We start from the raw sequence: 21,582 nt of genomic DNA, 5'->3' as shown, positions 1-21,582 counted from the left end.
TCGTTAACCATGTTTTCGACGATTCTTATCCCCTGCGGTTCGACGTCTATCGGATCATCGCGAGTACGAAAAATCGCTAAGAGGTATGTAAGTAGATACGGTTTCCTCCCATTTGAGGAAAAAACGGTTGCTCGATAACGTAGTCTTAGCTAGCCAAAATGCTACGTTACACAGCTACGCGTTCCTATTTCGTAAGAAACAGATTGAAAAGCTCGAGGAGAGTTTGCGATGGCATCGATCAACAGAGAAATGGCGCGTTCGTGGTACAAAGGTGTATTATTCGACACGGAAGCAAAGTACGTGTATTACCCGGACAAACCACCTTACGTTGACCTTAGACGCTAAAATCAAGGACCGCGTACGACGTGAACGCAAACGCGAACGTGTTATACGGTCCCCGCGACCGAGGCATAATCGAGCTCATCCTTCCTCTCTCGCTCTCCTCGCACTCCTTTCCCTTCCTTCGTTCTCTCGTGCGACGCTCTTCAAATGGATCGACCGCAGCGGCACACACGCACGTAACGGCTTCGTCTTTTTATCATACATTTCACCTTTCTACTTTGCAATCAAGCACTTTCATATTGCTTTCACTCGGTCGATGAAAGTACCGTCCACGAGCCAAATAGGCTCCCGTCCTTTATACGGGGTGGACGAGAAAAAACCTCTCGATCGCGAGTCCTTTGAATTTGTTTTCGTTCGGACTACGATCAAGCACCACGGAATTTAAACTGTTCGCAATTTGTCCTCTGTCTGCTTCGATTCAACTTTGTTCGGGGTTTGTTACAATTGCGTCGCTGACCTTTCATCTCCTTTCTTAACAAAATATCTTTCCACGCGAACACGACGATACACGTTTCGATCGTTAATCCGATACCAACGTATTCGTCGCGCTTATTTTTCATCCTCGTTGCGAAATCGTCCCTAACTTCCGACGCTTTGTCGTCATTTTTTTCATTCGACTATTTCGCGACTGGTATCGTTCTATTTAAACTAGATACAAAGCATTCGTGATCTGGGAGTAATCCAGTTCACGGTTCGAGTTTGACGTTTCCTGTACCCGATCACGATCGATGACCGACCAAGATCAGTAACAGTACTTTACATTTCGAGCGCCCGGTGTGCAAGAAAACGAACGCACCGAACGAGACTATACGCGAACGTCGGCGTCGGAAGCAGTTTTCGTGTTTAAGATTTGGAGTCGGGAGAGGCCGGTGAACTCGGACGAGATCGGACCAAGACCTCCGCGACTGTGGTACATCTCGATAACTATTGGAAATTTCACTCGATTCGTGAGATAGTACTAAGAAAGATAGAGAAATATTATTATATTACATAATTTATACACTACATTAAATATAATATAATTTCGGAGAATATACTATTTACGGAGTTAATCTTACGACGAGTAATCTAGATAACGGAACAGAATGATCCCGAATTGGAAAGTGTCGCGTCGAATACGGATCGTGTCGTGCCGTGTCGTGTCCACCAAGGAGAAAATAGCACGAAAATTTCTATGGGAAAATTTAATTACGCTCGAGTTGTGTTGGCGAGCGTGCGTATCTAGCATTAGCGTTTAAAACGCGTACCTACATACGTCGAACACGTCTGCTGTGTATGGAGCGGAATTGAAATGCAGACACGCTATCCGAGTCATTCGCACGCGCAATCCGGATTACACCTGCATTCTCGCTATTACTCGTACAGTTACACTTTCTCTTCAACGTCTGCCCGCGCTCGCGAACAGCGAACAGCAAACAACGAAAAGCGAATCAGCTCATCGTGCCGGTAGAGAGGGAAATTATTCTTAAACGAACTGCTTGTTCAAAACTATCCGCTCGCCTTCTCTTTCCTCGGGTAGCACACTCGCCATCGTAAGGACGATCAAACGATTCGATGAAGCAACGTGAAAGACTCGAATCGATTGGATAAAGAATCGCTCGTCTTTCCCATCGATTTGCGATAATTGAGAGTCGATCGAAGGGTCTATTCGACCATGGCTGTTCGAGGATACGTTAGTCGCGCTTCGATAAACCGGTCGTGCACCAGGATTTCGAAACGTTCGCGTCGACAAAAGCTCGTCGGCGTCGATTTATTCGAGATATTATATATCGAGGTCTCTCCGCGGCCTTGCGCGTTACAGACCACAATAAACGAGGTGATTGGCCGAACTGGATATTCGACTTTCTTTTTAAATTTGCGCACCCGAAACACGGTACGCGGCACGCGCGTAAATACCACGTTCAACCGCCGACGATGCGATGGTGATCGCGATAGCGCGAAAAACAATGCGGAAATTTTCACCGCTGCGCCACTCGAGCAGAGCGGTGCGGCGATTTCATTGTTCCGGGCAACGATTGTCCCGCGCGATGCGGGATTAATCGATCGAGAGCAACGATGTCGCGTTCGAACTTCTTTCCGCTCTCGCAGAACCGCTGACGCTGGATTAAACGCCGATGAAAGTCGTAAAGAAACCGTCGGCGTCGTTCGACGTTCGAAAAGATGACAGGTAAAATCAGTCTCGACCGACGGTGTTACTTTAAATCTTACTTGAAAAAAACTATCGTACCGCATCGATAATGCTTAAAGTTTGGAAAAATCCTGTCAGATACGTGCAAACGTAATATAAATACGATACGTCTGAATAACAACAAAAACGGAATGTTACTCGAAAAAATAGACGACTTGGGGTGGGATGATCAGCTGTCGAGTCGCGTACAAAATTGTACTTTTACGTCCGTTAGTTATCGAAATAAATGTCAAGGGTGAATAAAATACTGCACGTTAAACGTAAGAATACTTTTGCCTAACAATAATATCGAACAGCGTAAATAAGCGAGATATTCGTATCGAAACGGTTATTATTCTTTCACCCTTGATATGCGTTTCATTCTCCCAAATTACTTCGTCCGATACGAGCAAGCCACTGTTGCGAAGTAAACCAGTCTCTCCTACGCGGCTTCGAACTTGAACTAGTTTCCAAGATACGCAAATCCTCGAGCGCGTGTCGCCGATCCAAGGTAACTACGTTCCCAAACGCGACAATATTCCCAGTTATGTTGCGAAATATAATAGTTATTGCGCAGACTAACATCTGCAGCCATAAAACGTATTACGTCTCGCGATAGAAATAAATATCATCGAGTCGAGAGAATTGTGAAAACCTCGAAAACAAAGACGCAAAAAATTTCATTGGTCCTCACCGCGAATTTCATTAGACGGTCCATTATTTTCCGCGTTTCGGAATTGGCAACGATCCGATCGAACGTCTCGTTTTATTTTTATCTCTCCCGTGTGCAGTCTGCCATTTCACAAATCGAGCTTTACTTCATTCGAAAAGAAAAAGCTATCGGTACTCGGCGATTGGTTGTACGCAACGCCAGACCTTAACGAACGATTACAGTTTTCGTTTAAAATACGATCTTATCGATTTGCGAAAACCAGATGTCTAGGGTAACACAGCCGAGGGCCCGAGCAGCGGACACGATCGTTTACGAGAAAAATGAGAAGCCGTGAAACGGGTGCGACGCATAGGAAACTGCACCGGGTGTGTACACTTTGTACCCAGCGAGCGAGAGTGCAGATATCGAAGCACTGCACGTCCCGATTCTCGAAGCGTCCTTGAAATTCCAAATTCGTTCACCGTGAACTCTCGTCGCGCGACCATTATCTTTATACGATCTATGCAACGCGTAGCTATCGCCGAATCAACGTTGAAAAGCAACGCGATAAATTCGTAGCAAACCGGCCTGATTTGTCTAAAGTACGCGCTTTATTTTTGGAATGTTTCTTAACCCTTCTTCGATTGAAAAATTCTAATATTCGTTCAACGAGTAACGGATAAAGGGTTATTTAAACGACGTAATTAACAAAGGGTTGTTTTTTTAATTCGACTCGGTTCGGTAACGGAGAATGGGGAAACAGCGATTACGTTGCAACGCAACGTTCCGTCGCAATCCTCCCAGTGTCACGAACGAGGATTCGTTCAACCTACGGGGTCGAGTCAGAAGAAACTTGCATAAAAAGTGAAGGTGACCGTCGGTGATTCATAGGGGCTGATGCCCTCGTTGTCTGGCATTCGGTTTATAGAGGACGCTGGTGGGGACAGGGGCGGAGGGTCCTTGCGAGCGAGTCGACCGAGCGGCTCTCGCTCCATTCTTTGTTTTTCGACAACAAAAAGATTCGCTTTATCGCGCTTCTCGCAATCTTATCGGAATGAAAATTTCTCGTTCGATTAAAATTGAAAATTCATCCGAACAAAGTTGTCGACGTGTTGCGAACAAAAGAGAGAAGAAATGTTTTCTATCGAGAAAACTCAGCGATAAAAGTACGTTTAATTCCATCGATAAGACCGAACGACGGATACAATTTCTACAGAGTAATAATAAAGAAACGAAAAAAAGGAACGAGTATAAACGGTTCTCACCTGGCAGAACGAGACAATGCCAAGGTAAATGCAAACGCAGAAGCAAACGAAGCGTTTGGCGTCGCTGCACGACGCAATCTAATCACGCGTACGGCAAACGCTTCATGACTCCGGGCTGAAAGATTCTGACGCGACAGTGCACCTAGCCGTCGGAGTAGAGATTGTCCACGAGTGGGGAGAAGGCCGAAGAGGAGGAGGAGAAGAAGGAAGGGGAGAAAGAGAAGTAGGAGGGGGAGAGGGGGAGGAGGAGGCGGAGGAGGAGAAGGAGGAGGAAGAGTAAAAGGAAAAGAAGGGGAATGCTAGGGTCGGCACTCTGACGCAGAACGAGCTGGCACCGAGATGGTGGGGAGAACACATAAACCGAGTATAAACCAGGCATAAACTTCCCCCGGCGGGTGGACCTGTTCCCCCCTCCCGAAAAATCCTCCTCACTACCACGGCCGAAGCGCACGCCACACGCATTCCCATACACAGGACACACGCGTGCCGCGTCAGCCTTCTCGGTTCTCGCATCAAACTCGAAGCCAGACGACATTGGGGCCAAGACGGCAGTCGCGAGTCACGCGCAGCGTGCAGTCAGTTTGCAGAGTGACACCGTAGCGAGCGGACGTGTGCGTTTCTCTACGCGAAACTCGTTCTATCCAATTGTACGATCAGACAACGATCATACAGACCGTACACCCAGCTCTCCGTCACCTGCTCGCCACCAGAGTTCAAGTTCATCGGTCTCCGGAAGGAAGACCGCGTTCGGGTGGTTTCGCGAATTTTATTCGTAATCGTAATACGTACACAGTGCTCTGTTCGTTTCTTCGTGTGACTTTTATTTCTTTCACGGCGGATCCGTACTCGGAAACCGGATAGGTGTTCCGATTGTTACTTTGGCAGTTTGACTTGTTTTTTTTTTTTTGTACTGCCTCTTTTGGTGCGACGTACATATACCTCCGTTGGTGAAATCTCACTGGATTTACCCGTCGAAGAGGGAGAGCGGTTACGATCGCGTCACGCGATAATACGAGCGTTATTATGACGGTGACTCTCGTTACGTTGGTTCGACGAACGGGATACTTTGCGCTCAGCCAGTGAACTGCTTGCGTGTCACGCGGAAAACTGTATTCGACCGCCTGCTTTCGAGCGATTCAAGACGAGCCAAAGTGGATCGCTGTTCCGTTGTTCGACGCTGCTCGACTGAATCTTTCAAAATTGGTGAGTAACAACGTCGATGGATAGATACCTAACGAATCAACGGACTACTCTCCGCGGTGAAATCGAGAACTGAAATCGTAAAATGAATCGCGATCGAATCGTTGTTTCGCCATAGCGGAAAGGAACGTTCGTCGCGATTACGAGCCGACCTTGTAATCATTTGTAGAACGGACCGTTATCTGCTGGCAACTTGTCACGCGCCAGGACTTTGAACTAAAAACTCGTTGTTGGCGTTGCTCGAAAATGACTAAAGCGGAGCGTGCTCCAGTTGTGTTTCCCGTTTCAAGGAACACTTTTCGAAGCGACTCTAACACGGATTCGTCGTTCGAACCAGTTCGACGGTTTTTTACTTTATCCTCGAAACTGATCCGATCGCGAATGATTTCGTTTACCGCGTCCGATTCCTGAAACGACCCTGAAGTCAGTCGACGGATTCCGACCTCGAAGAAACTGTTTGAATGACATCATCGTCGATTCGCGGGGCCATCCATTGTTTTCGTTCCGATCGATGTCGCCTCGTAAACGTTTTATCGCGTTATCGATAAGTCTGAATCACAGGGATTCGCATTGCCGATCGATTGTGGCAAAAATCTTTGAGAAATTTTAATACATCGACGAAAAGAGTCCCGCGAACGTGCTTCTCGTCTCGATAAACAACGCTAGAACAACGAGCGTCAGCGAACGAAGCGAGAAAAGGCTACGCTTACGAAAGTCTCGTGCAACGCGTGAGCAACGCGGCAACCGATTGCGTCATTTCTGACGAAGCGATGAGGACTCCGATCCTTATCTCCGCTGCACAGGGAGTATAACGGACGGTGTGTCATTTCTCGAATACATTACACAAAACCGTTCAAAAATATGGAAGGAACGCAGCATTTCGAGCTTCTCAAAAGTAATCAAAGTCAACATTTGTTTCTTCTTAATTTATTACATGGTTTACGATCGAACTACTTCCAATTCGTGTGAATAAATCAAGTATAAGTATCTCTAATCTAACCGACGATCGAAAACCGACAGACGACAACAATTCGAGTTACTTACTATTGTTGGAATCTCCACGTGGATCGCGTCGCATCAAAAAAGATGCGATCGTTCGCGATCATTGCTTGAAACGGGTACTCCGCCCCCTCTTTGCCCGACCATCCCCACCTATCTGTCATATTTTGTACTGCGTGTATCCCCCTCCTCCATCGATTCCATTCTTCTCCCACTGCCGTCACCGTCACCGTCCATCGTCATCGTCATCGTCATCGTAATCGTCATCGTTACCGTCATAGCTACCACCATCTCTCTATCGTTGGCAAAGTGGACCACGGCCTAATTTGCAAAACTCTCACCCTCGTCGTAGAGTAGAGCGTCTATGCGTACACTCTAAAAATGTTGTCATTGGCGCGGAGCAAATTACACGAAAGCTTAAAATCGCAATGATATGAAAGAGAACAATCGAACGCGAGCTTGGTCAGCTATCAGGATGGGGTAACGTGTCGTGAGAGTGTTGAAGTCGTTCACCGATCGCAGCGTGATCGGACTGCGGCGGTTTATCAATCATATTAGGAAATATCAGGCTCCGTTGTTCGCGGTGACCTTTTCGCGTTTCTATTATGCAACGAAGGTGAACGGTCTAGCGTAAGACGGCGTGCACGTGTAGGAGTCACGTGGCGGGGAGAACAGCTAGAACAGGAGGCGCTAGCTCGCTCTAGCGAATTGCGCGAGAGCATTTTTATGCTGTGTTATGCACCGACGGTTGCATCACGTGCCGCATTATTTCTTAAGCCTGTCTCCCTGTGTTGTTTATCAGTTGAAACGCCCACTCCGCAGCCCTCCTATCTACTCCCCTGTCCCCCCCCCCCTCCCGTGCTTTCTCTCTTTCGATTCGGCGAACGAATTTTTATTTCGATCCAAAAATGCTCAAAGAGCTCGTCGAGCACGTGTCCTCGATGCTCGATACTCTCGTGGTCGGAGATGGTGCTCTTCAACGCGGCCGTCTTCCACGTGTTCGCGTTACATAACTCGCGTCCGAGACGAGACGAGACGTATTCGCGCGCGAGCCTCGACACGTTACCTCAGGTCACGTGTCGGCGTACGTCGAACGCGACCGACCGACACGCCGAGCTCACGTGGAATGCGTAAAAATTCAGATAAGCGATAATTGCGCGGATGACGCGCTCGCGAATACATACCCTTTGCACCTTTCCATAATCTGCCAGCATTTTTACCAATAAGCTTTCCCGATCGGTGAAAATTATCTCGACATGCGTTCACGGAAGCTGGCCACGAATTATCATTCAGTGGCTCGTGACTCGACATAATACCGAGAAATAGTTCACGGTCATCGCAGCAAGTATACCTGAAAATATAAACCGTACAAGTTTTAAGATCGAACAGAGGCGACTTGAAAGTTGTACGTAAAGTAACCGGAGAATTTGAAGAGATTACAAGGTCGTCGAGGGTTTTCCAAACGGGACTACACGGTTATTCTCTAGACAAGTTTTTCAGTTATACGAGTGTCTTTGTTTAAACTACATCCTGTTTAACCCATGCTAACTTTTCGAAAAGGGTAAGCGGTAAATAGCAGTAGCAACGGTCTAGGGCACGTCCGAACAATGCGTGATGCGAGGCGAGGCGAGGCGCGTGGGTGCGTCGCGTTCTCCCGATTTGTTTTTCGGTTGGCGGTCGCGTTATCGCGGAGCCAATTGCATAACGAGCGGGAAACGAAATCGGAGACCGGTTCGAAATGCTTGTGCCGGTCCGATAACGGTATCAGCGCTTGGTTGTTACGCGAGCGCCGACCGCAATCGTAACACGCACAGCCGAGCGGTATCGAGTGGCTGACATTGTGCACGTGCCTTTATATACTGTACTTAAAGTTCGACGTACTCTCGAGAACTATTTCAGGCCCGCGCGTTCTGTCCCCGCATTTTTGGAACGCTCGCCTCCGACGTGTTCCCTCTTGTCGTTTGTTGTTCGAACGCAACTCTTGGTACTCAACTTCTTGTTATCGCCTATCGGAAGAGTTTCGCGAAAGATGAGCGCTACCGTTACGTAATAACACGCGACAGAGCGCGAAACTTCTTCGAACGTAAAACCGTATACGATACGTCCAAGACGATTATTCAGAGCCGAAAGCTGATAGCTACGTTCGACGAGCGATTCGGTATCCCAGGTTTAGGGTAAAAGCAACCATATCGGATAAGACAAAGAGGAATGGCACAGCTTACACCACTCGGAACACGCACGGATACGTGTTCTTGTTACGACGGAGAGCCATGCTTTCGGGGTTACATAATCGTGCGTCACGCGGTCGAGTTGATACAATTTGGAGCGACTAGAAAAAAGAGGCGCGCTCGCGCAAGAGTCGCTAGATAACGCGCTTAAAGAGACAGTATGATTATTTCACGCGAAAGAACCGATTTATTTTTACATTTTTGTTTAAAGATTCATTCGTAAGACAACGTTGCGGTTCTCGGAACCTATCGTTCGATAAAGAGATCGTGTCGTCGGATTAATGTCGAATGCAATGATGATTTGCGATTTCTCGCTAGACATACATGCAACGCCTTCGAAGAAATGTAATCCGGTAGGCGAGACGTTAAAATATCGCGCGAATAAATTTCTACGAAACCGCGTTAGCGTTGCATTTGCGCGGCGCGTGTTCTCCGAAAATTTCGCGTCGTTGGAAAAGCAAGCGTGCATCGTAAACGTCTATAATCGAGTAAGCACGATTGCTCAATGTTTAACTTCCTCTCCCAGAGAAAACTCTTCACGCGATAAAAAAAACAATCGAATCGAGTAAAAATTTTACGTAAAGATTCGCGTCTTTTGTTGCTTCTACAAGATACTTGTCGAATTACTCTCTTCATATATTATACTTGACCCATGACAAACCGACGAATCTTCAGAAAATAACTCCCGGGAAAATACAACGAATTCAAACAGGAAACGTGAATAATTGGGAAAAACATGACTGTACGTTTCTATTTATAACCGTTGAACGGAATAAGCGTGTGGCGACTATTCTGAGATTCTCGATCATACCGCGACTAATATATACGAGCTTAATTTCATTCTCCCGAAAACCTACCACGGCATTTTTAACGTTGGTGAAATCTCGTAACGTTGCTCGCGATTCGAACTTGTCTCAATTCTCTGAAAACAAGTAAAACTAATATATTTTGTCGACGCAATTCCCGAACGATGAATAGCAACGATGCAGCACGTGGCACGTTCCGTAGAAACACACGTGCTTCGTTATGTAACTACACCTCGCACTCGAGCTAACGTTCTCACGTTCAGTCCTAACGAACAAATATAAGAACGAGTTGTTATCGCGTGGACATACGTAGCAGCTCGATTATCGGTGTAAAGTATCGCGGATGATCATTATAATTTGTCGATTTTTTCTTCCTTTACAATGCATCGAAACAAAGATGCTAAAGCGAGCGTTATCGTTCTCAACGTTTTTAACGCTATCGATTAACGCGTAACACGTATCACGACAACTCGTGACAACTCTCGTCGACTATCCACGTTTCACGCATTACCGCAAGGATTTCGAAGGATTCGTAAAACGGTTGGTTAACCAAAACGTCGAACGACAATTGTGCAAAAGGGATAACGACTGGAAAGTGGTAACGTTCGTCCTCGAGTTCGCTGACACTTTCGACCTTGACGAGCGTGACCTTACCCAAGGCTATTTTGCGAGTTCTCTTTCCGTTGCTCGAGCCGGTATTGTTGGCAGTACGAGCACGTCTTTCGATCTCTCGGAATTCTTCACCTTTGGCCGCCCGCGCCGTGCCGGTGCTACTCTCGCATATAACGGTTACGAAAATTTACGAGACTCTCTCTGTTGAACATGATCTCCTGTCGTCGCGTTCGCGCACACGACAATGGCGAAAATGATCGTTAACGCACTCGAAAAATTCTAGTGAACTCGCGATATGTACAACAAACGAACAATTACTCTTGGAATGTTCGATTGCTATCGAAGCGTTGTTTGACGTCGTAGCAGGTATGACGCACAGTTTTTCTAAGTATGCGTCATCGAATTCTCTACGATAGTTTGATTGCAGTTCACTAATGGGGGTATAGTATAATTGTTAGGTGTTGCGTCACGGGAAAGAAACGATTACACTGACTCACGCGCAGAGTCGTAGTCGTGACTGCGAACGAAATCGATTCTCTAATTTAGATTCGAGAAGCCACGTCAGGCGATCGATGTAGATCGTAATTCGAAGCACTGGCGCTTCCAAGTCATACGCAATAGTTATTACACCAAAAGTTTTTCTTAAATCATATTTTCATTCTTCTTTACATTACTTCGTCTTACATGACTCCTGCATTGTTTTAATACTCTTTGCAGTATCTTTTAACTTTCATATATGTGGAGACCTGCTAGTCCCCCCTATAGCTCGGATACCTCGAGATCGTTAAACCCGTACCGTAGTTGCGTACACGCATGCTACAGCTCCAGAGGGTTGGCACTGTGTACTTTACGACACGATAAAGAATAGAATAGAATAAAATAATCGAGGTGGTCGGCTACCGTAAAAGTCTCCTGCCTTCTTCCTGATTCCGTATCGCGCGACCTTCTTTTCTAATGGTTCGTCACTCGTCGCTTGCCCGTCGACATCGCGTCACACCGTTGTAGCTCTAAGAAACATATGTACAAGGACCACGTTTCGTTCGTGACCGGTATCACAAATGAGTTGTCCGGAACATAGTAGCAAAAGTTTTACCGCGTTCCTTTCCTAATCACTGGTTTCGTTTGCTTGCAGATGTACTAAGAAGACAAATTATGGTGGCAGAATTTGTCGCCCGTCAGAGTGGATCACCCATCAATGGTGAGACCGCGTGTCTGAACAGCAACATGCCAGCCAGCCATAGTATGGCGCACGCAGGTCATGGTGGCCACGGTGCACACGATGCCCATGGACCGTTGCCTCCGCTAACGCACCCGGCTCATCACGCTGGTCCTCCATCCATGCAACAACAGCAGCATCAGCATCAGCCGCAGCAACCGCCGCCGCCGCCGCAGCAGCAGCAGCAGCAGCAGCAGCAACAGCCACCGCAGCACCACCATCATCATCATCAGCAACAGCAGCAACAGCAGCAGCAGGCTCAGCAGCAGCAGCAGCAGCAACATCACCTCCACGATGCCCAACAGGTGACACATCCTGAAAATTTCCCCCCGAACTTCGACATCAGAAAAGAGCTATTTTCTCAGCGCAAGCAACGAGAGTTCATCCCGGACAACAAGAAGGATGACAGCTACTGGGACCGCAGGAGACGCAACAACGAGGCTGCCAAGCGGTCTCGCGAGAAGAGGCGCTTCAACGACATGGTGCTCGAGCAGCGTGTCATGGAGCTCAGCAAGGAGAACCACATCTTGAAGGCGCAACTCGAGGCGATAAGAGACAAATTTGGTATATGCGGCGAGTCCGTGATTAGTACGGAACACGTAATCGCGACTCTTCCAACCGAACCTCCCATCACCGTCAAAAGGGCGAAACTTCCGGCCTCGGCGGCCCTCCTTTACGCCAGGACACCCAGTCCAGTGCACACGTCGGTGATTCATCAGCCGGTGAGCGGAGCTCGATCGCCCAGATCACCGGCTCAGTTGTACGTGCCCGAAACGACGGCATACCCCGAGACGGAAAGTTTCCAGTATCCTTATCCTCATCCAGCGATGCACCTAGATACGACAAGCGCGTTGAATCTGTCCCGTGGACGACGCGCTCAATCGCCGTTCGAGTTGTCATCCGGAAGCGGTGACGAAGGTCCGCAGTTGGTGGTCAACTCCCAAAATCCGGCAGCTAACAATAGTTTGCCTCACAAGCTGAGGCACAAGTCGCGCATCGGCGACAAAGATGCGGCCAGCGCGCTATTGGCGCTTCAAGGTATCAAGCAGGAACCTGGTCCAAGGGCATCGCCTCCGTGGGACAACGAAGGGTCCAGCGACGAACGCGATTCCGGGATTTCGTTGGGTGCCGAATGGACTGGCCCCACCGTGTCCGCCGTTCCTGAAAGCGAGAGGGAGGTGAAATCGAGGCTGGATCGTCTTGCTTCCGAAGTCGCTTCTCTTCAGTCGATATTTCGCCTTGGGAAGTCGGCGGACAGTTTGGTTACTGGACATCCGCTACCCGCAAACGCTACCATCAATGGCCCGTGAGAGGACGACCAACGGTGATGCTCCTTTCTTCGTGGTTTTCCAGCGAAATCGGCCAACGACTCTTTCCCTTTTCGTCCCGTGCGCCGCTTTCTTTGCGATCCGCGAACAGATCCAAAGATCCTTCGGCTACGTTCCAAGCGAACCTTCCAAGTGTGATGGTAGTTGGTAGTTGGTAGTAGGAAGCGAAGTGCGTTGGTAGTAGTCTCGTGATTTCTTGCATAATTTCGTCTTTCACGTAAATCCTCGAATCGGAGGAACCGGATATACATACATATATAGATACGTACATACGATATGTACAGTTTCTAAATAAACTACTACCGACGTTGCAGTATTGGATCCGCATGCGCTTTGGTATCGGCCAATGTCGTCGCGTCTCACGAATCGTCTATGCGATTCATTATCGCCCGGATAAGTTAGATCAGTCAGATAAGTTAGGATAGGTATTAGCTACCTATACGTTGGTAAGGTGTCTACTAGACTTATGTTCGATCGGGTAACTCGAACCCACGATGACCACCACCGCGAAACCGAAGCCACTCTCTCCGACGGAACTGTCGAAAGCCGAGATTACGTCCAATCGTCATCGGCCTGGCGTTCCACGTCTTTCTTTGCACAGTAGACGCGCTTACATATAAAAATATAAAAAATACCTTTGATCAAATTTTAAGCCAGTTCTCGTATTTTACACATCCATCGACTCAACGGTAATCTATGCACGCCGTCTTTGAATTTCAGAAAAATTCTCTCGTTCGATCGATTCGAATTAACTTATCGATCAGCATTTCGCGTAACATATTACGTTCGCTATTATAGATTCAGAATATTGACGTAAACGGCTAAAGACACATTCGTCGAAGAGTAAAAAAGTTAGTTACTCGATTCGATCGGTCGAATCGACCAACGATTACGTGCTTGGATGCCTTACGCCAAAATATGGGTTTACCCTACACTGTCCAAGCTGTCGTAATGATGATTTAGATGATAAGATGCGAAATCTAGGGTATAACTAACTTAACGATGTAAGACTTTTTTTAGGGTACTCGGTTGACATTGTCACCGTTATCCTCACTAGCGAGTTCGTTTGTTGATTCGGGCAGCCGTGTAGCAACGTCGACTAATCGAATAATCGAGCTTTATTTGGTAAATCGTACACTGGACCCGGACAACGGTAATTCAAATTAATTTTCGACTCGATGCATTCGATTCGTATTATTCGGAACGCGGCGAGGACGTTAATCCGAAGATCTTTGGACGATTTATCGCTATTTATTCTCCGTCGAAATTTAACAAAAGAATAAAAGACTTGGAACATCTTCGGATTCGCGGACCTCCAACTTTCCCCCGGTACACGAATCTACTTCCCGGTTGACAACTTATCGCGCAACCGGCTAATTTTCACTACCGTCGATTCATTCTTAACGATTTAATCTCCACATCGCGTGCGCGAATCTTTATCGAGCAAAGCAATAACTTGTTAACTTGTTTTTATCGTACGAATCTTTTCTCTTTCTCTCTCCTGATTGCTCTTTCAAGAACATCGATGGGCTATCCCCACCGTTCTATCTTTCGTCTCGAGAACGGCCCGGCCAATCGTCTTCGATTCGACTATAGTATTCGCACGTGTGACATCAATTTCGATTTATCTACGAGTCTAATCGTCCAAGTCTTGCTAGAACGTTTCTCGGTGTCGTTCTCTCGATACCGAACACGCGCGGCGATCTGTAAATAACGTACCCCTACCATCGAATCGAACTTGGTCTCTCCCAATCGTTATCTCGTTTCATCTTTCGTTTCTTTTTCTACTTTTATTGTTAGCGATCGATACGAACGCATCTGTACATATGTATGTATAAACGAGAGAATACCGTGTACAATTCGTGTTTATGCTTACCGGTGCTTCGTGATATTTGGCACTCGGAGCCGCGAAGGATCATCGACGCGTGTCGACATCCCTTTCTTTCTTCGCGGATATGACAAAAGTGGACAAAGCGAGATTTGTCGGATATCAGAATCTATGCGTAATATTCGAGCGATTATCGAGCGAGCCTATAAGTGTATGTAATTATATACATAGTGCACATATACAAGAATTATACATACATATATGTATATATATTTTTTCAAATTGATGTATTTTTCGATATTGTGCGAGAGAGTAAGACGAGAACGGTCTCCGCGTGATGTAATGCTTTTGTGTCATACGTCATACGTAGGAGGAAGGACGTGCGTGCGTCGCATGAAAGAACGAATTCTTTTTAAATGGAAAAAGTGAACCGATTATCACGACAATCGAAGCAAGTTCGTATCGAAATTTTCCCAACATCTCTGAGCAAATCCGATCGATAGATCTACGGCGTTGAAACAACAGCGTTTGTTACAATTGTTCTGAAAAACACATCGCAAGACTGTTTTATCGTAATCGACGTTCATTCGCGGAAGGATCTCGTTTCTTTTTATCGTCCCCTCCTCCACTCATTCGTACTTTTTACGTTATTTTCATTGCGTGAATTTTTTTATATTTTATACGGCATGTTTATACCTATTATTAATATTATTCGTAAAGAACGTTTTATCCGTTGGCGAACGTCAGCCAACGGCAACACTCGACGAACGCTTATCGTCGCCGCTCAAACATTTCACAGTTTGCTCAGAATGAACGAAAACCATTAGGAAAAGTCACGCAACGAGTAGCAACGACGAAGACGCATACCATTGAAAATTGAATCGTACTCGATTCTTTATCGAAAACCATCAATTGTCGGACAAACGTGCCCGTTAAGTAATACCTCGATTCCAACATATTCTGCCTTCTCTTGTACGATTGCGTCACGCGGCGATAAATTTGATGAAAAATGGAACCTTTCGAAAAATCGAACGATTTATTTAGCATCGTTCCGTAGTTGATTTACCGTAACATACCACGAGTGCCTATAATAACGAAACTGAACGCGTATCCTGCAACAAAGCTACAGTTTCACGAGCAGCCCGATATTCGAAGCACGTTTCATCGCGAGAGGACGGTTTCGAAGGAACGGAGCTATGTTATTTGTAAATAGAAATTCGTTCGTGATCGCAGAGCGGCAATCGTCGCAGGTTTCACTCGTAAAAGATTCCAAATGTCCAACTCCATTTTGCCTTCGAATCAGCTTAACCATGAGAAACCGTTAGCCTCGACCACGGCGACCATGAATTTGTACATAACTATTGCACTTTTGCCAAAAAGCACGCTATTCGTGCCGATGAACGTGGCCAAGATGTCGAAGGCGTGTGTGAGCATCGGCCGGAGAAGGAACTTTTAATTCTCTTCGTTTAACCATTCTCGTGTCTTCTCTCTTTCCGTACCCTGAAATAGCTTCTTCGAGGACATTTCGCATACAGTTCCTAATACAGTTATAATGGTACAGCGACTTAGACGGTCGTCCGTTGTCCACGATAAACATGATTCCAATACGAGTTTCTCACCCTCCTCTCTCCGGCTGTACGGAGATATAAGTATTTAAATCTAAGGGACATATCCACAGCGTGTAGTGTACTTGTATATGAATACCGAAATAAATATTTTCAATGTTTTTGACAATACTCGATACCGTTCTGTCGTACTTTTCTTCTCTAGCTTCTCCTTTCTTCTTCTTTTTTTTTTTGTTCCTGGCGAAACTACTATCACAATGCTAAGACACGTGCATAGATACTTACACATGTTTACCCCGCCTGTGCAACACCAAGAAAACTGTTAACATTCAACGTGGAGAATAACATACGAACCATTCGTATCTAAAATCATATATTTCATACGAAACATAATTAAATGTAAAGATAAAAGTTAATGAAAACATTCTTAAAAAGGTACACGCACGATTCGCAATGTCTATAAATATAGCGACGATAAATAGACATCACGCATATTAATATGACAAAAGATATAAAAAATATACATTATCGTAAAGTTAATTTGTACAATGTTAAAATATAATCGTCGATCATGCCTGAAATTCGAAATAAATTATTGAACCGAAGAGCGTAGCCAACATAGCCGACGAATTTTTACGATTGTCGATTAAATATTTCTCTCTGCACTGGAAAATAAAGCAAACGCCGTTTCGCTTTAACAATCGTATGACCTTTTTACATTGTTATTCCTCATTCCTCATTTTTGCAAAACCATGCGCTGTTTGCAGTGACTCGGACGTTTCACTACCGATCGTTCCTTAGGTGGGATGGCACCTCCAGCAATTTGTTGATTTAATATAAATACAAAGATTATTTTCTTTTCTTGCATTTGGTTCTGCCTCGACGTCTACGCGATGAATTTTGACGAGTGTCTGTCTTTTTCGAAGACCTGCGTTGAATGTTTCTGGCGTTGGTCAACGAGCAACGTTTATATTTGTTTAAAACTATCGTTAAATCACTTACCTATGAACCCTGTTTACCGACACAGAAGTATGTTTTTTCAAGGTCAAATGCTGTTGAACTAATTCCGCTAGCTTACCTTGTTGAGCGAGCATCGAAAGAAAAGTGCAAATAAACTCATCGTAATTGTGTGTTCTACGACAGTCATCGATCTGAAATAACGTCATATTATACTCGTCTCTCTTTTTAATTCTAATACAAATGTACAGACATTTTAAGCGTACTCGCCTTATATTTATTCCTCTTATCATTTTCATCTTTCAAACTGGTTTCGCACATACTTATTTCGTGCTCTAAATTCTTCAATAACGCTAAAAGATCTTTGGGTGCAAATGTGTGCGGTTCAAATAATTCTGGGTATTTCGAGCACAATTTAGGATCAATTTTTTCTACCTTTTTCTCTTCGATAACAGTATCTCCGTTACTAGTTTTTACTCTGGCATGAGGCATTCTAACTTCTCCCGACAAGCAAACCTTTTTGTGCAAATGACCGCTATCTGAGACTAATCTCTTTCCATTTATATTGATATTTCCAAGCGAACGACCTATTTATGCGTACATGACTTATGTATCTTGTGCCTAATTTCATCTTATAATGCATTGCAACTTGCAACAAGAAAAAAGGTATACATGTAACAGAACAACACACTTGTATATACTTACTCAAACCTGCCTCATTCTTTTCATCCCCAGCAACTCTAATCACAACGAATTTTTTAAAATCTTTCGTTGATGTCGGACTACTCTGACCAGAGTTCCATCCCCATGCTGTAAATAAACAAACTCGTCTAATATACTGCACAAGTTCTTCTTTATGTCTAAATTTCTTTGAATTTTTATCACGCAGAGAACGAGAAATGTTCTCACTGAAGATGATCGTAGGGGATAGGTCGAGTAACTGTATCCGAGAGGTGTCAAAGGAAACGACGAAATGTGGGGGAATGTGTGAAAAGCGAATAGTGCCATCGAGTAAGGCATTTGAATTTCAGTCCGCTGTAGAATTTGCTCCACTGCACGTAACAGTAAAACAAGATGAGACTGACACGTTTGATATTTTTTTCCATTCTGATAACAATAAATTCTTCGAAATGTCCAGAATCAAGAAAACCACATTCAACCAGTTGCATCATATTTTATAAGTGCATAAATTTACCTGACGGTGGTTATGTTTGGGTACCCAGCAAATGTACAAATGGCTTGGTAAGATAATTTACTATCGCATTAATAGTGTTTGCCAAGTTTAGTCAATTCTTACAATGTTCTCATTCTCAGATATTTCAACCATATTTACAAATATGTGTTCTACCTGGTGATTCTTGGACATGTGACATATTATCGACAGAATCATCTATTATAACGGATAGATACGATCAACCAGAATTGATAAACCCAAATGAAACTAGTTACATGGGATTAACAGAAGATCCTTCAAATTTTTCAGAACTTATCGATTCGTCGTATACCACCGATAGTATTCCAGGTAATCAAGAAATGATAACGCCGTATCCTTTAATCGAATTTGATGAAAAAATGGAGAATAGGCACGAACAAAACGTGGATAACATTCTTCAAACTAACAATGTACAATATGATTATTCGCAAAGAAAAAATTATACCGGAAAGGAATATTCAATGTTAAGCCGATTAATACGTCATTTATTACTTTATAGAGAAATCACTATTCCTTTAGAAATTCTAGCATCAATGTCGCTACCTACTCTTTCAAGAACTAATACAAGTACAAGTACAAGCGATATTTTGTCCAAAGAACCAGAATTTTCGAAAACTAGTCAACCCAGTGTATTAATGAATTATCTCATACAGAATTACGTTCAACAGAACAACTTGCAAACTGTTACCGCAACTGTTACAAAATTACAAACCGCAACCGAAGCTGGTAAAATTTTAAACGAAGACAATACAAATGAATCGATGTCAAATGTGGAAGCAGCACCGAATGATACATTACAGACATTAGTCGATGATTCGGAAACCGAAAATAGTATAATTTTAATTACCGATAATGCGGGAAATAAGCAATATTTAACTACTGAAAAATATAAATCGTTAGGGTACAATATAAATTCACAATTCATCCGTATAATTCCATGTGTAAAAAATGTTCGTATGCCGAATGCAACTAACTGTGTCAAGTACTATGTATGCGAACCGGAAATGCTTTCCGTAATAGAGTATTCGTGTCCGTCTTATACAGCATTTAATAAATATACCAGAGTATGCGATAGAGAAAGCTACAATAAATGTTTGGAAATGAACCGTCAAAATGTCAAGCTTTTAGAAGTTGCCGCCAACTCTTCTCAAATAAATATGCTGGAAAACAATATATGTACCGAACACGGAAAAACAAGGGATGTTGTATCCGAATCACATTATTACATTTGTTATTCTTCTTCGGATAACTTGCAAAATTTCAAATCGATACGAATGATGTGTCCAAACGGTTTGATATTTTGTCAAAGCAAGAAAGTCTGTACAACTAAACGTCTCTGTAAGGCAAACTAGTACAAGTGCATATCTTTTTATATACCTTGGGTGGGAGAATTAAATGCTGATCCAATCTCGGATGAAGTATCGGTACTAGACGAACTATGCGCAGGTGAAGTTTGAATTCGAAGAGGAGTAGCATAATCCAATGCACACATAACAACCTTTTCCATACCACTGTAACATACAAAAGATTTCTATCCAGCTAAAGTTAAAGAATACATAGCACGGTTGATGAATAAAATATTTGATAAACATGAACTCTACTTTATTCAAATTATTGTTCACCTACTTTGATTCAGTCTTTCCAGAAGTTATGCTCGAAGCTGTTTCCTCTGTATCAGTTGCATTATCGCTACTTCTTTCCACAATGATACCTGGTACTGTAGAAGATTCGTTAATCTCGGATTTATTAGGTAGAATATTTTCATCTTCAAGTTTGCTCTTTTTCTCGTATTGTTTATCCGATTTTTCAGAATCGTTTAGATTCTTTTCAGATCCATCTTGGTGGCTCAGCTTAACGAGCTGTTGTAATGCTTCCAACACTATCTGCCTATTCGTTTTCAACATAGTTAATTTATGTGAGATAGCGAGTCGTCGGTCGGGAACAACAGCCATTAGATTAAACCTTATATCTTGCAATTGCTCTCCCGTTGCCATTCCTAAACGATCCGTAATTACACGTCTAAATTGTTCTGTCCACTCTTCGTGTTCTTTCCATGGACCATGATCCATGGGATATGGTTTCAAGCCATCCAGTTCGAATAGTCTACCATTAATCGGTACATAACTAACAAAATGAAAAGCTTCACCAGTAAATCTACCAGTTGAAACACCGGTATTTTTGTCCTGACGTCTTTTGGCTTGAGGCATTGCATGCGAATTATGCGCGCACGCTAATTCGGGTGTATTACCGATTGCCCATCCCTTATTTTCTGGACACATACCAGATGTGTGCATTTTCAATCGGGATAACGTTGTACCCAAATGGATATTTGGGCAATTAAGCAACACCGAAAGTAGCGCATGGGTTGCACAACTGTTGGGCACAACCTAAACAATGAGAACTAATTAAAACTAAATACTAATCGATAATAATTACATACACAAGTAGAAACTATAACGTACCTGTTGCGCAAAAAATATGTTGTTGACAATTTCTTCATCTTTTACGAAGCTCTCATCTTGCTCTACAACTTTGCGTCTAGATCTTCTTTCTTCTATCCAACGAAATAGAAATATAAAGCCGTACACTGGACCTTCTAAAGATTTTTGTAAATCATATATTTCTTCTACTTGCACACCTTTCACTCCGAAATCTTCCAATAAGAGAGTAAATAAACCTAACAATCGAACGAATGTAAAATGTTCTACATTATAAAACGAAATTATTTTTGATACATTAACTTAAACTACTGTATTCTCGTAACACATTTAGTTTACTTAAATATTAATCGTCGTTAAAGTAACGCATTTCCATGATCATTATTTATACCTGGATCGCTTTCTAATTCTAGCCAACCTTCTGTTAATCGATTTATATCAACTGGCATTCTGTGTTGAGTTTCAAGTTCAATATTTTCAAAGTGGATTTCACATTCTTTTACAGGTTTTATTACCATTTATTACACTATGACAATTAAAGGCGCCATATTACATCAAAACACATATCATGTGACCCAATCACGTGGTGAAAGAACCAGGGTCACACTCGTACTCGTAACTCGTGCATACCTGGCGACACTTTTATTAATCAAATTATATTTTTCTTCGTAAAAAAATTTATGAAAATACGACCGATAAAAAACTCGATCCAGAATTGATGCAGAAGTGCTAATCGAAAATGAATTTTCGACAATCGGACCTAACC

General features: G+C 43.9%; 4 protein-coding genes across 5 annotated transcripts in view; 2 read left to right on the top strand and 2 right to left on the bottom strand.

Annotated features, from left to right (window-relative positions):
- LOC128887301 (caveolin-3-like) overlaps positions 1-10,441 on the bottom strand; it is an 84,233-nt gene extending 73,792 nt beyond the window's left edge. Inside the window, exons 1-2 of the mRNA XM_054143036.1 lie at positions 10,314-10,441; positions 7,810-7,976 (exon numbers count right to left, since the gene is read on the bottom strand). Coding sequence (XP_053999011.1) covers positions 7,810-7,936 — 127 coding nt within the window. The 5' untranslated portion in view covers positions 7,937-7,976; positions 10,314-10,441. The remainder of the gene's footprint in view (positions 1-7,809; positions 7,977-10,313) is intronic.
- On the top strand, positions 4,611-16,384 carry LOC128887288 (alpha-protein kinase 1-like). Of its 2 annotated transcripts, XM_054143008.1 has the most exons (3): positions 4,611-5,629; positions 11,404-11,792; positions 11,853-16,384. In XM_054143008.1, the coding sequence occupies exons 2-3, from the start codon at positions 11,424-11,426 to the stop codon at positions 12,795-12,797; spliced, it is 1,314 nt and encodes a 437-aa protein (XP_053998983.1). In that variant the 5' UTR covers positions 4,611-5,629; positions 11,404-11,423; the 3' UTR covers positions 12,798-16,384. The 2 variants fall into 2 exon arrangements, with proteins under 2 accessions (XP_053998983.1, XP_053998982.1); XM_054143007.1 differs by having other exon boundaries at positions 11,404-16,384.
- A 180-nt stretch (positions 16,385-16,564) lies between these two features.
- LOC128887283 (ubiquitin carboxyl-terminal hydrolase calypso) lies at positions 16,565-21,401 on the bottom strand. The gene is made up of 8 exons (XM_054143001.1): positions 21,208-21,401; positions 20,841-21,055; positions 20,005-20,765; positions 19,756-19,889; positions 17,871-17,975; positions 17,436-17,752; positions 17,211-17,359; positions 16,565-17,136 (listed from the first exon to the last, which is right to left on the bottom strand). Exons 1-8 carry the CDS (start codon positions 21,332-21,334, stop codon positions 17,058-17,060), a joined length of 1,887 nt encoding a protein of 628 aa, XP_053998976.1. The 5' UTR covers positions 21,335-21,401; the 3' UTR covers positions 16,565-17,057.
- Positions 18,224-19,745, top strand: LOC128887287 (uncharacterized). Its single transcript, XM_054143006.1, has 2 exons — positions 18,224-18,407; positions 18,480-19,745. Exons 1-2 carry the CDS (start codon positions 18,240-18,242, stop codon positions 19,728-19,730), a joined length of 1,419 nt encoding a protein of 472 aa, XP_053998981.1. The 5' UTR covers positions 18,224-18,239; the 3' UTR covers positions 19,731-19,745.
- Positions 21,402-21,582: the final 181 nt, after the last annotated feature.

Source organism: Hylaeus anthracinus, unplaced genomic scaffold (assembly GCF_026225885.1).
Source record: "Hylaeus anthracinus isolate JK02 unplaced genomic scaffold, UHH_iyHylAnth1.0_haploid 11985, whole genome shotgun sequence".
Lineage (NCBI taxonomy): Eukaryota > Metazoa > Arthropoda > Insecta > Hymenoptera > Colletidae > Hylaeus > Hylaeus anthracinus.
Note: the sequence above shows the minus strand (reverse complement) of the source record. Positions and strands in the feature narration are given on the sequence as shown.

Excerpts from the sequence above, each read along its gene's own strand:
- LOC128887287 (XM_054143006.1), top strand. The coding sequence starts at position 18,240 with ATGAGACTGACACGTTTGATATTTTTTTCCATTCTGATAACAATAAAT. Across the intron at positions 18,408-18,479 it reads GCAAATGTACAAATGGCTTG|ATATTTCAACCATATTTACA; the intron begins GTAAGATAATTT and ends TCTCATTCTCAG.
- LOC128887288 (XM_054143007.1), top strand. The coding sequence starts at position 11,424 with ATGGTGGCAGAATTTGTCGCCCGTCAGAGTGGATCACCCATCAATGGT.
- LOC128887283 (XM_054143001.1), bottom strand. The coding sequence starts at position 21,334 with ATGGTAATAAAACCTGTAAAAGAATGTGAAATCCACTTTGAAAATATT. Across the intron at positions 19,890-20,004 it reads TCTGGAAAGACTGAATCAAA|TGGTATGGAAAAGGTTGTTA; the intron begins GTAGGTGAACAA and ends TGTATGTTACAG. Across the intron at positions 17,137-17,210 it reads TCGGTAAACAGGGTTCATAG|GTCTTCGAAAAAGACAGACA; the intron begins GTAAGTGATTTA and ends CATTCAACGCAG.